The 12,484-nt window shown below is 41.5% G+C and overlaps 1 protein-coding gene and 1 long non-coding RNA gene across 2 annotated transcripts in view; one reads left to right on the top strand and one right to left on the bottom strand.

The window, feature by feature from the left end:
• ANAPC1 (anaphase promoting complex subunit 1) overlaps positions 1 to 2,437 on the bottom strand; it is a 3,613,296-nt gene extending 3,610,859 nt beyond the window's left edge. Inside the window, exon 1 of the mRNA XM_044060160.1 lies at positions 1,920 to 2,437. Within this exon, the coding sequence (XP_043916095.1) occupies positions 1,920 to 2,132 (213 nt within the window). The 5' untranslated portion in view covers positions 2,133 to 2,437. The remainder of the gene's footprint in view (positions 1 to 1,919) is intronic.
• A 25-nt stretch (positions 2,438 to 2,462) lies between these two features.
• Positions 2,463 to 12,484, top strand: part of LOC122789738 — a 40,653-nt gene continuing 30,631 nt past the window's right edge. Inside the window, exon 1 of the long non-coding RNA XR_006362870.1 lies at positions 2,463 to 2,794. This is a non-coding gene — a long non-coding RNA (uncharacterized LOC122789738). The remainder of the gene's footprint in view (positions 2,795 to 12,484) is intronic.

Below are 12,484 nucleotides of genomic sequence, written 5' to 3'. Positions count from 1 at the left end.
TGAGCTGGGGACCTGGCTTTGAGACAGACCGATTAATTAGTATGCTGATAGGGAGAGCAATGGCTTCTGTGGCTACTTTTAGAAAGTAGGAGGGAATTTCATCAGGGGCATTGGAACGAGGTTTTAATTTTAGAAGTTTTTTATGGTGGATATAGAGATGGGATTGATACAGAAAGGCTGAGGTTGGGTGCAAGGGATGGGGCACGCTTGAGGTAGGGTTGTAGAGGTGTTGGTGAAGGACGATGTTAGCTTGCTAATGGACTCTATGAAGAAAGAGTTAAATTGGATGGCTAAATCCATGTCAGAGGCATCTGGGTTGGGGCAATGGTTTTCTTTTTTTACTGGGTTGAGGAGAGTTGAGATTCCTTTCCAAAATAGTTTGGGATTGGTGGTGTGGTTGGTTTGAAGAGTGGAGAAATGGGCTTTGCAGTCTGAGGTAATAAGTTTTTTGACTTTATTTCATAGTGTTTTATATTTGTTTAGGGTGATAGTGGTTTTTATGGTAATGTGTCCAGGCTTTGTCACAGAGTCGCATAGTAGCTAAGGTGTTTTTGGTGGAGTATTTTACTTACAGCCAGATCCCCTTTGAGGTACACAAAACCAGGACAATTGGGTTTTAGATGTCATGTTTTTACACAAAATGTAGCACAAGTCCCTACTGCAGTTCAAGTACAAATATGTTACCACACCTCTCAACTGTCCAGATTTTTATCTCATATTTTTGGTCTGTTCCTCATACAGTTTTTGTTTTTCTGGCAATTCACTGAGGAATGAAGTCAGAAAATATTCAATTCAAACAAACTTTGTCATTTAGGACCGCACAAGTGCAGCCTAAATGAAATTACAAAATGTCAGCTCATGAGAGAAATGCAGTACAAATAACGTAGATAACAGCGGTATCAAAGAATAACACAAGAAAGAAAGTAACACGTATGACACACAAGAGGTAGGTCACATTAAATAAACACACTCAATGCCCATCATCCAGTGATAAATAATAAATACCCATCACCAAAGCCCTACACTGCTAAGATTATGGGCCTTAAACACTTGTCCTATATGGAAAGACTCAAAAAAACTTCAACTATTCTGTCTCATATCGCCTACTTAGGGGCGATCTCTGCTTGACATACAAAGCCAGGTCTTATCCAGCTCTGTTAGAAATGCTACATCTAAAGAAATCCCAATCCCTCCGCACTACACGCTCCAGTGACCACAACCTCATTATCACAATCAACAGAACGTGCTGGAGGGACAAATTCATAACCCAGACACTGCCCTCGCGATGGAACAGACTTTCCATACATGTCAAACAGAGCACATCACTGGCCCTCTTCAAGAGAACCTTTATGAGTGGATGGGAAATAGAAAATTCACCCCAGTGATGTCAGGATAATCCTATGGGCTAGGTTTGTAAAGGCTCCAGTGCCATTAGCCTAGTACACACCTATGAACTAACATAGCTTGGAAAAAAGTTACTGCTTGTAAATTGGACATAAATGGTTGAGAGCTTTGTTTGAATCAATCAAGGGCAAATCTCAACTACTTTCACAATATTAATACCACTGACTTGAGAGACTGACATAATAAGAGAATGTGAACCAATACACATTTTGTGAAGTAAAGTAAGTCTGCAGTTCTAATTAGTGTCATTATTTGTTCAGCGTAATTCACCTTTTCTCCAAAAGTCAAGAGTTTTAGGAAAGATTAAGAGGGACAGAGATAAAATTTGAGTCAGAAGCAGGGATAGTTAAGACTGGGTATGGATTCAAAGATGCTGGCATGTTTTATACAGTCACAAGCATCTTGGCAGTATTTACTGCAGAAACCAAAAGAAGTGAAGCAGCATGCAAGACATAATCATGAGACTAGTTAACATATTCATGTAAACCACAAAAATACAACTTTCTCTAGAATACCTTTAACTTTTCGTGTATTGTCACTTCCCGAAGACAGCCCACTAAACCCGCTGCTCCGTCTGAGGACAACAGCTCTGAAGCCGGTTGCAGCTGCCGAAGTTGGAGGTTCAAAGCGTTCGGATGGTGTTTACAGTGGTCCCGGCCGAACGGAACATACTCCAGCAATTCTCCTGCGGCGATCATTGCTGCCTTCTCTTCATAGATGTTCGACATGGGCTCCAGATCGCATTATTTCTGCAGCCAAAGAAAATGGGAATCGGCCAGAAGATACACACGCGGGATGCTCACTACAATCCCACGCAGACACACAAGCTGTCAACACCAATCGCAATGTGTGCCAATCCAAATCTCCGTTAAGACTTCACAACACACGAGAACCTGCACGTACCAAAGCTCTGCACCAAGAGCTTGAAGATATTTAAGTTAGTAAAGAAATCCCGCGAATAGAAATCCTGAATTAGCCAATCTTCCGGCAACCAGGAAAATAAAGACACACCAAGCCCTGGTTGGTTGTTACATGAACACGCAGCAATTAGAGCACTTTTCATTCGCTACGAGAACCCCCCTAAGTAAGCAAACTGGTAGTTGGACGATTTTGCTGGGTACACACGTGTGCTATACAGAGGAAAGTAGGTTGGATCGTCCCCTTTCAAATCTTTTAATCAGTATGTTGGTACTGTTAACTTAAGATATTGATGGGATAAAACAATGTTACTTCAAATTGCACTGGCTGAGGGTGAAAGATAGTGTAGCATTTAAATGTTGTTGTTATTTATAAGGGTAATTCACAATCTTTTTTCCAAAGCCACCAGTTTTAGGGAAGGTTAAGATGGAACAGAGCAAAAATTTGCGTCAAAATAAAAGACATTTTAGAGGTATGTTACAAAAATAAAAACGTTTTTGTGCTTTTTTTTTGTTAAAGACTCAGCTAATGACAGGATAGGTTTGCATATCTTTTTCTTGTCATAATTTTAGTTTTCAAAAAGTACAGTTTTGTACCTACCATAAATGTAGATGTTCGAGGATCTCCATTGCTGCAGTCCTGACTAGTGGGTACTCCACTGCCCTCCATCGGCCCGAATACCAAAGGGCTAGATATGGCGTCGGTCATGGCGCTCGAGACTGACGTGGTGTCAGTATAAATGCGCATGACCGACACCATAACTTTAGTCTTTCTTGCCTCAGATGTCAGAAAAAAAAGAACACCACCCAAAAACCCCAATCTAAAAAGAAAAGGGGGAAGGAGGGAGGGAAAATTGGACTGCAGCAATGGAGATCCTCGAACATCTACATTTATGGTAGGTACAAAACTGTACTATGTTCGTCTCCCATTGCTGCAGTCCTGACTAGTGGGTAGAATCCCAGAGCAACGGAAAAAACAAAAAGGGAGGTCGGATAACTAAATATCCTGAGGAGCTGCAGACATGCCCTGTAAGACTGCAGTGGCAAACCCAGCCCTAGACTTAGAATAAAGAGGCAAATGATAATGCTTTGTAAAGGTATGTACAGAACTCCAGGTAGCTGCCTCTAGAATGTCTTTAGTAGCTACCCCTCTTAAAAAGCAGTAGATGTGGCGTAGCCCTAGTAGAATGAGGCCTGATCCCAACTGGAACTTCTTCACCATGATGAGAATAACAAAAAGCAATACAATGGCCAATCCACTTGGAAATAGTTTGTTTCGAAACAGCTTTACCACGGGAAGTCACAGCAAACGAAACAAACAACTGATGAGAACTTCTGAACTCTTTGGTTCTGAACAAATAATAACGTAACTGCCTATGTACATCCAAAGAATGCAAAACTTTTTCCCCTTCAGTTTGGGGGTTAGCACAAAAAGTAGGCAAATGTATAGACTGGTTCAATGCCACATTAGAAACCACTTTAGGCAGAAAAGTAGGATTAGCACGCAAGTAAACTCTGTCCCTGTGAAAAATCAGAAAAGGTTCCACTGCCATGAGAGCCTGTAATTCAGATACCCTTCTAGCAGAAGTAACAGCCAACAAAAAAGCAGTCTTCCAAGACAACAACTTCAAGTCAGCCGTAGCTGCAGGTTCAAAAGGAGGCAGAGTCAGCTTCTCCAAAACAAAATTAAGATCCCAAGTAGGAGTAGGAGCCCTCCGTGGGGTCTTATATTCTTCGCCTCTAAGAAACTGTTTAAGCAATGGATGCGAAAATAAAGGAGGGTCACCATTATAGTGAGCAGAAATAGCTGCAGCATGCACTTTAATAGAAGAGAAAGACAAACCCTTGTCCAATAACATAGTCAAATATTGCAATGTACAACTCAAATCAGGCAATGTGACATCAAAGCCTTTAGCTGAACTCCAAAGAAAAATCTCTTCCATTTATCAGCATAAACTTTTCGAGTACTAGGACGCCTGGCTTCCAAAAGAACATCCAAAACTTGTTGAGGGAGCTGAAGGCCCTCATTCTCTAAAACTGAATGTGCCAGGCTGTCAGGTGCAGGGACCGCACCCTGACATTGAGAAAATGATTGTTTTCTTGAGACAATAAGTGAGGAATCCGTGGTAATGGCCAAGGGGCCCCTGAATTAAACTCCTCAACAGAGGGTACCAATGCTGACGAGGCCAATCCGGTGCTATAAGGATCATGCACGGTTTGTCCCTCCTGACTTTCAACAGGACTTTTGGAAGAAGAGGCAGAGGAGGAAAGGCATACACGTGAAGGTTGCTCCAACTGAAGGATAGTGCATCTATTTTCCAGGCTTTCGGATGAAACAGCCTTGTGCAAAACAGAGGTAGTTGGAAATTCAGAGGAGAAGCGAACAGATCTATGTCTGGAGTTCCCCAAGCCATGGTCAACTGACGAAACACCTGAGGATCCAACTTCCATTCGTGAGGATCCACCATTTGTCTGCTCAGAACATCTGCTAACGAATTTTGTTCCCTGGCAGAAACTGTGCTCGAAGAGTGATGTGCAGATCCAAAGCAGTTTCCCATAACAGCATTGCTTGTCTGCAAAGAGGGTAAGAATGAGTTCCCCTGCTTGTTGATGTACCACATGACAGTTGTGTTGTCTGTTCGAATCAACACTAGTCCCGGGCGAAGCAGATCCTTGAATGCTTTTAAGGCAAATTGAACTGCCAGCATCTCCTTCATATTGATATGCAAGTGAAGCAACTCCGGGGGCCAAAGGTCTTGAATCCATTTTCCTTTGAAATGAGCACCCCAGGCTGACTCCGAAGCGTCTGTCGTTAATATCTGACTCGCCTCTGGTTGGGTCACAGAGAGTCCCTTGTTTAGGTGACATTCCTGAGCCCACCACACAAATTCCTTCTGGATGCAAGGAAGAATCCGAATGACAGTGTCCAAATCGTGGCTGTGTTGAGTCCAAACGCTTTTGAGATACCATTGTAGCTTCCTCATATGCAGTTTGGCATTGGGAAGTACTAGAATGCAAGATGCCATGAACCCCAAGGCTTGAAGGACTGTCCTTGCAGTCAGCCTGGACAGGACTGATAGCTGCAGGAAGTACAGGTGAAGATTTCTTTGTTTGTCCGGGGTAAGAAATGCCATCTGAGCCGCTGTATTCAGACTCACACCCAGAAAACACATCTCTCGTGAGGGTACTAGACTGGACTTTATTTCGTTCACAGAATACCCCAGGCATCTGAAAACTGTCATCACACACTGCAGATGTCGGAGTAGTAATGCTTGTCTTGAGCCAGTATCAAACAATCGTCCAGATAAGGATAAATCTGAATTCCCCGTAGTCTGAGAAAAGCTATTACTGGAGCCAGGACTTTCGTGAATACCCTGGGCGCAGTAGACAAGCCAAAGGGCAATGCAGAGAACTGATAATGCAAATTCCCAGTCCGAAACCTCAGGAATTTCCTGCAACTGGGCCTGATAGGAATGTGGAGATAGGCCTCCTTGAGATCCAAAGTCACCATCCAGTGATCCCTGCCCAGCATAGGCAACAGCTGTTGCAGTGTTAACATCTTGAATTTCTAGAAAGGTGTTTAGAATGGATAAATCCAGAATGGGCCTCCAAGTATTGCCCTTCTTTGGCACTAAGAAAAGACGGGAATAAAACCCTGTGCCCCTTTCCGCAGAAGGAACTTCCTGTATTGCTCCCAACTGGAGCAGAGAAGAAACCTGTGCCTGTGCTTCCAATTTTTGCTGATGAGGCACATCCGGCATACCGTTGAAAGGCGGGAAAGTGTGAAAATAAAATTTGTAGCCTCGAGTTACAATGTCCAACACCCATTTGTCCTGGGTAACCAAATGCCAATTCCCGGTGAAAAGTCCCAGTTTTCCGCCCAGAGGAGCTGCCAGCAAAGCAGAGTCCGGCAGCCGAAGACACAGGTCATTGGGTCTGCTTCCGAAAGGACTGACCCTTGCCCTTCCCAGCCGAAGGGGTAGAGGAACTGAAAGACCTAGAAGTAACAGGGCCCTGAAAGGAAGCCCTACCTCTACCATGCCTCGACTTGCCTCTAGAATGAAAATCCGAAGAGGGAAACGACCATCCCTTAGCAGGCCAATTCCTATTGAACTTAGGAGGCTGAACCTGCAAAAAGTCCTTAACTGTCTGCATAGATTTAGCTTTTTCCTCCATTTTTTTCAAAACTAATTCCACAGGAGGGCCAAAAAGAACATCAGACTGCAAAGGAGCATCCATAATACGAGCTTTAACATGCTCCGATAAGGACTGACCTGTAAGCCAGGCATGTCTGCGAACAACAGAACTAGTAGCAGCCACCCTGGAAGAAGCTTGTAAAGCATCAAAACCACACTGCAGAGAATGCTTCCCAACCTGGTCTGAAGCATGCACTAAATCCTGAAGCTCCTTACAGTCAATACCTTCAGCTAAAGCATCCACTTTACATTTCAATTGACTTAACAAAAAATTCTGATACTTGAGCATATGAAACTGACAATTCAAAGCCCTCATAGCCAAAGTAGAAGAGGTATACAGTTTTTTACCCCACCTATCCAGGGCCCTAGCATCTTTGTCCAGAGGAACTGGATTCTTAACCACAGAGGCCTTAACGCCCTTGGGGCCTTGAGAAATAGTTTCAGGATCAGCTCTAGGGCTCTTAAACAAGTACTTGTGAGCTTCCGAGCCCTGTAGTATCTATCTGGTTTAACAGGGGCAGGAGGCAGAGAATCTGGGTTAAGGGCAGCCTCAGAAAACACATCCTGAACAACATCCAGTACAGGAGGAATAGCCAAGGGCCTGTGCTGAGGCAAAACAAAATTCTCTCAGCCTTTTACGAGAATCAGAATAATCCTGGCCCTCCCATTTGAAATGTTCCCTCATGGAATGCAAAGTTGCAGAGAAAGAAAAATCTTCTGGAGGGGACGCAGAGGGAGAAGCATCCTCAGCTTCCGAATCAGAATAGGGAGGGAAATCCCGAAGGTCTTCCACAGAGGAATCTGACTCAATGGAAGACTGAACCAAACCCTCCAACTCCGTCTCTACCCTGGGCCTCTTCTGAGGGGGAGGCATGGAACCCCTAATTAAAGTAATCAAATCCTCAGCCATCTTCAACATGTGCTTCCTAGGAGCTGGACCCTGGGGAAAAGCACCCGCAGGGGCAGACTTAGACTTAGACTGGCCTCTGCCTAGAGAAGGAGGAGGCTTAACCACCCTACGAGGGGAGGGAGCCACAGACAACAGAGGAGCACCCTCAACCTGGCCTAACAAAGGAGAAGCCACCCCCTGTAGCAACAAAGGCTCCCCTTGACACTCAGGCACACTGTCAGAAAGAGCCACTGAAGCAGCCAGTGGTTCTACAGGACTGACGTCCGGAGCGGATGCCTCATCCTGCTTGGACCGCAAAGACTTTTCTCTGCGCTTCCTAGAAGAGCCAGTCGTCGGAGAATCCGACGGCATGTTGTAATTACAACGTTTACCAAACACCAGCCTAGCACAGTCCAACCGACGTTTAATAGTACGCTTATTAAAAGTAGCACAAAAGCGACACCCAACAACGTCGTGCTCAGGCCCCAAACAAGGAATGCAGAGTGAATGGTAATCCCTATGAGGAATCTGTTTCCCACAAGAAATACAGTTATTAACTTTTTCTGACATCCGACAATACTGAGACAAGAAAAAGACAAAAAATAAAATGTCCCCAATGGGGTACTTAGCCCAACTTGGTCTCCGGTCTGAAATTCGAAAACCGACAATTCCAGAACGCCGAACGGCACTTGCAAATTCTGCTTCTGCTTAGGACCATGTGGCAAGAAAGACTGAAGTTATGGTGTCGGTCATGCGCATTTATACTGACACCACGTCAGTCTCGAGCGCCATGACCGACGCCATATCTAGCCCTTTGGTATTCGGGCCGATGGAGGGCAGCGGAGTACCCACTAGTCAGGACTGCAGCAATGGGAGACGACGAACATCAATAGGATACAAGTCTCTTGATTGCTATGAGTTGGCCATAACGCTATGATTTTTTGGTCCTTCGCCTTAACTTTTCTCCTCTTAACCTTGCATCTCCAACCTGGAACACTTCTTGATGGTTTGTAAACAGTTTCCACTAGGAACCTCACGGGATGGTTAACAAGTGTTAGTTTATGTTTATTAAAAGCTATTTTTGATGAATGAGTATAAGTATTGTTTATATGAATATTACTTAAAAATTGTCAACACTGATTGTACGGCGTACCCTTTTTCTGGAACCGTGAGGAAGTTGGACTTTTTAAGAATCAAAATGAGGTACGTTCTTCACAATGATGATACACACGAGGAGTATGTTTGCTCCACTTGGATTTATGATTTCATAAAGTCAATCCTGTTCATAACTATATACGTTATTAAATATAAAAATAAAGTCTGTAAACGGATTCATTACCACCAGTTGTATAGATTATAGTATGAAAGTATATTCTGTTGTGAAAAAAGAAAGTTCTCTTTCGAACACTATGACTTTTGAGGGTCATTTTATTTATTTATTTATTTTACAGTTGTTGAGCAGGCTAGTCTAACTGGATATATGTCCATTTTCAGTAGAGGCCCGGGGAGAAAAGCTCCACATAAAAGGCACTATGACAAACAGTACATTAAACAGTTACAGATTTTTGTCAGACAAAACAGGTGTTACATGGTAACATGCTATGATTTTTATTTAATGCTTGGAGGTTGAAAGGTATAGGGTGATATACAAAAAGTGTATATAGCATACAACCTCTGCAAGGAACTTATTTGTATGTCAATCTTTAAACCCAAGAATTAGTTAGTCAGAAATAACCATGGATCCACTCCCAAATTGGAGCACTTTAAGAAAACGGTGGCACTGTTCAATGTGAACATTGATCTAAGGAGTTCAGAGACACTTGAACTACATATATTGCTTGTTAAAAATGATATGATTTGTATTAATGTACATTTCATGAATAATAAAAGTCTTTAGCTATGATGTGTAGCACATCAGAAATTGTTGGAAGGATGGAGCAAAAACAGCCAAAATCAGGGATATTTAAACAGGTACAAGCATACTACATGCAACAGCTGTAGGAATTTGTATGTGAATATTTCAGAGTGATACATAATTTAATTATATCTAGAATACCTTGTTCATTGAAATAGGTACCTGAAAAGGATGCCAATAATGACATCTCAGAGTTGGGTGATTGAGTATGGTGTCCCTGCTCCATCTGAGCACTCCTTATGAGTAGCCATACCTACCAGTTTCATCAGGTGGTTGCCTGGAGAGGGGACGGTACAACAGATGGTATCACCTGTGTGAGGTGGTAGGAACTACTGGTACTCTGCAACATGTCATTCAAAGGACAACATTGTAAGTCTTAGATTTTTGCAGTTCTTGACTTCCATGATGATAGGTCTGTTGTTTGTGACTGCAAACATTAAGAGTTTGTATTCTATTCCACATGATGTAGGCACACCATGGTTTATGGAAGTAATCTGGGATTGCCAGGATGTTTCTAGTCAAGACTGAGTATCTTATAGATATTGTTAAAATTTTTTTTTTTTTTTTTTTTTTTTTTTTTTTTGGGTGAGTATTTCTGGCAATGGACAGGATTAGCTATGGGTGTTGTGGTTGCATCCACTTTTGCAGTTGGTACTCTCCTACTGGGAAAAGCAGTGTTTGTTTTCAAGTATATTTTTTTCTAGCACTAGCCTGTATTTAAGATATCAAAATATGACATTTTTGTGTTATGGAAAGGCTCTGAAACAGAGACTTTTTTACTTGGAGGGTACTAGATCTTTTTATGTTTCACTTAGATTTGGAAAATTTATTGCAGTCTTCCATTTATCATTAACAGCATTTGGAGGGGTATTTATATATTGTTTTTGAAAATTAACTGACAATGTTTTGCTTGCGTGTTATCTGATGAAGTTTAACCATTTGGGTTAGACGAAAAACATGTTTTATTCTGCGTTTAAATAGAGCGTTCCTCAAGAGTCACGGCCTTAGCGGCTTTTTCAGAAGTTTGCGTTTATCTCCGTTCATAGCAGTCTTCCATTTATCACAAGTCTGTATTTACAGATTTTTACTTGCATTGACAAATTACCCAACCTACCTACACATCAGAAACTGGGCATTATTTAAGGCCAAATATTTAGGCACTTTGGTGCTATATCTGATGACAAGTTGTTTTCGGATGATGTTTTTTTAATCTATGTTTCTTAAGAGAGGGCACAAGTTTGATATTTTTGAACAAGTAACCCCTGTCTTAACAGAAGAACATACATTTTTATACAAATCTATTTTATGTGATGTCAATTTTGTTTAGAGTTCTGTTATGGAAGGTTATGTTTCATTTATTCTTCACAAAATGCATATTAACTTGTAGTATCTTCACAGATGAGTCAATTAAAATGTTTACAATATGTTTGTCAAAAGTAAAATGAAAAACGGATGCATGAGTATGCCAGATAAAGTTTTGCATAAGTAGTAGCTTTATATTTCAAGTGTCTTAAAAGTGCATTCTCTCTGTTTGTACTGACAGATAGTTTAAGGCAAAGTAAGTGCTGAACGAGTTAAGAGATTTTATGTTTAAAAGTGTCTGGTATCCGTGGAAACCAGATTAATCCACAGTATGCTCTGGCCTTCTCAGGCTGGGGGATGAGTCTTTACAAGAGTGGCTGTGAGATGGTTTGTACTGGTACAGGATGTTAATAAAGTCGTAGGCCAGTGAATCATAAGCAGTGGTGGTCTGCATTTTAAAAAGGTGTATTTGTCAAATTTTCACATGAAGCTCAAATGACATAAAACATTAAAAAATGTTATTTGTTTAAAGCAATGTAACGTCAGAGTTCTGCATGCATGAAATTGATTAAAAAAAGTATAAAACTGAAGGTTTCCTTTATTCTTTGAGATTGATCTGAAGATGTAAGGCAGTCTTCCAGCAGTGTTTATGGAATAAACAAGTACTTTGCACATCCTGAAGCATTATTCTTGACTCTACTAAAAGGTAAAACTCTTTATGTATGTGTGAACTTTAAAATGTAGTGCCTTAAGACTTGAATTCTGAACTTTGGTATTGATGCAGGGCAGTGTGGAATAAATTACAAGGACCCAGCACAGAACATTCTTCTGTGAATTCCACGCTGCTTTGTATGGAATAGTAAGAGATTCAGATACCTAACTATTCAGGCTGTGCAAACATGCTAGACTAAATGGGGAAAAATGGATTTGGTGGAAAATTTTTTTTTTTTTCTCTTGGATAGTTGTAGTTAAACGAGTGGAATCAGTAAATAACTGTTGTGCTGAATTACCGAGTTTGTCTGTTAGGTATATGTGAACTAATAGTGGGAGGACCTCCTAGGAAATAAGGAAAAGTTAATGTGTATGCACATGCAACAAAAGAGAAAATTAACAGGACTTGTGTCGAGGGTGGTACCCTCAAGACAGAAAGCTAAGAGGCATGAGAGATGTTGTGTGTTCTTTGATATATCAGTGAAAAGAGAGAGAAAAAGAGGTTAAGGTTCAAGTTCATGAACCGATAGCATGCTGGGACATAGGTGTGGATGGGCTGGTAATCAAGGTTATGAGCCTATAGCTTGTTGGGACGTAGGTGTGACTGAAATTACCCACAGAGGGTCTGAAAGAGTGAGCAGTTCTTGAGACAGTATCTATCTGCCCTGTTATCCCAATCACAATGCTGGAGCTGTAAATTTTGAGCTTGTGATGGTGTGCAAACTGATGTCGTTTTTCTTTTCTGAATTACCAGGATCCGGGCTCTACAAAGGAAGTCCTTATTTAGTGAAAGTGGGAATAAAGTTAAACAGGCAGGCTCAAATCTCTGTAAAGAGAACACCTGCATATTTTATGCATCATAATTATGAAAAGTTGTTTGTGTGGTTTCATTTTACTAAAAATTTTTGTGGTGAAGTATTTTCATTAAATGGAACTTTTGATAAGAACAAATTAGAGAATTTGAAGGATATTTTGGAGGAAAAGAACGAGGTAAGTGGTGAACAGTGGGTAGCATTTTAGGATCCCTTTATCCTGTCTTGGCAGGTTTGGAAGAAAATGAAAATGGCCAAAACCACAGACTTCAGAAGAGGATTATAATCCTCCAGTAGCTACTGCAACCCCCACCCTCCATATGTACCAGTACGGGAGG

This window comes from Protopterus annectens, chromosome 1.part2 (assembly GCF_019279795.1).
Source record: "Protopterus annectens isolate FY-2018-M chromosome 1.part2, PAN1.0, whole genome shotgun sequence".
Lineage (NCBI taxonomy): Eukaryota > Metazoa > Chordata > Ceratodontiformes > Protopteridae > Protopterus > Protopterus annectens.
This window is presented reverse-complemented; position numbering and strand designations above follow the sequence as displayed.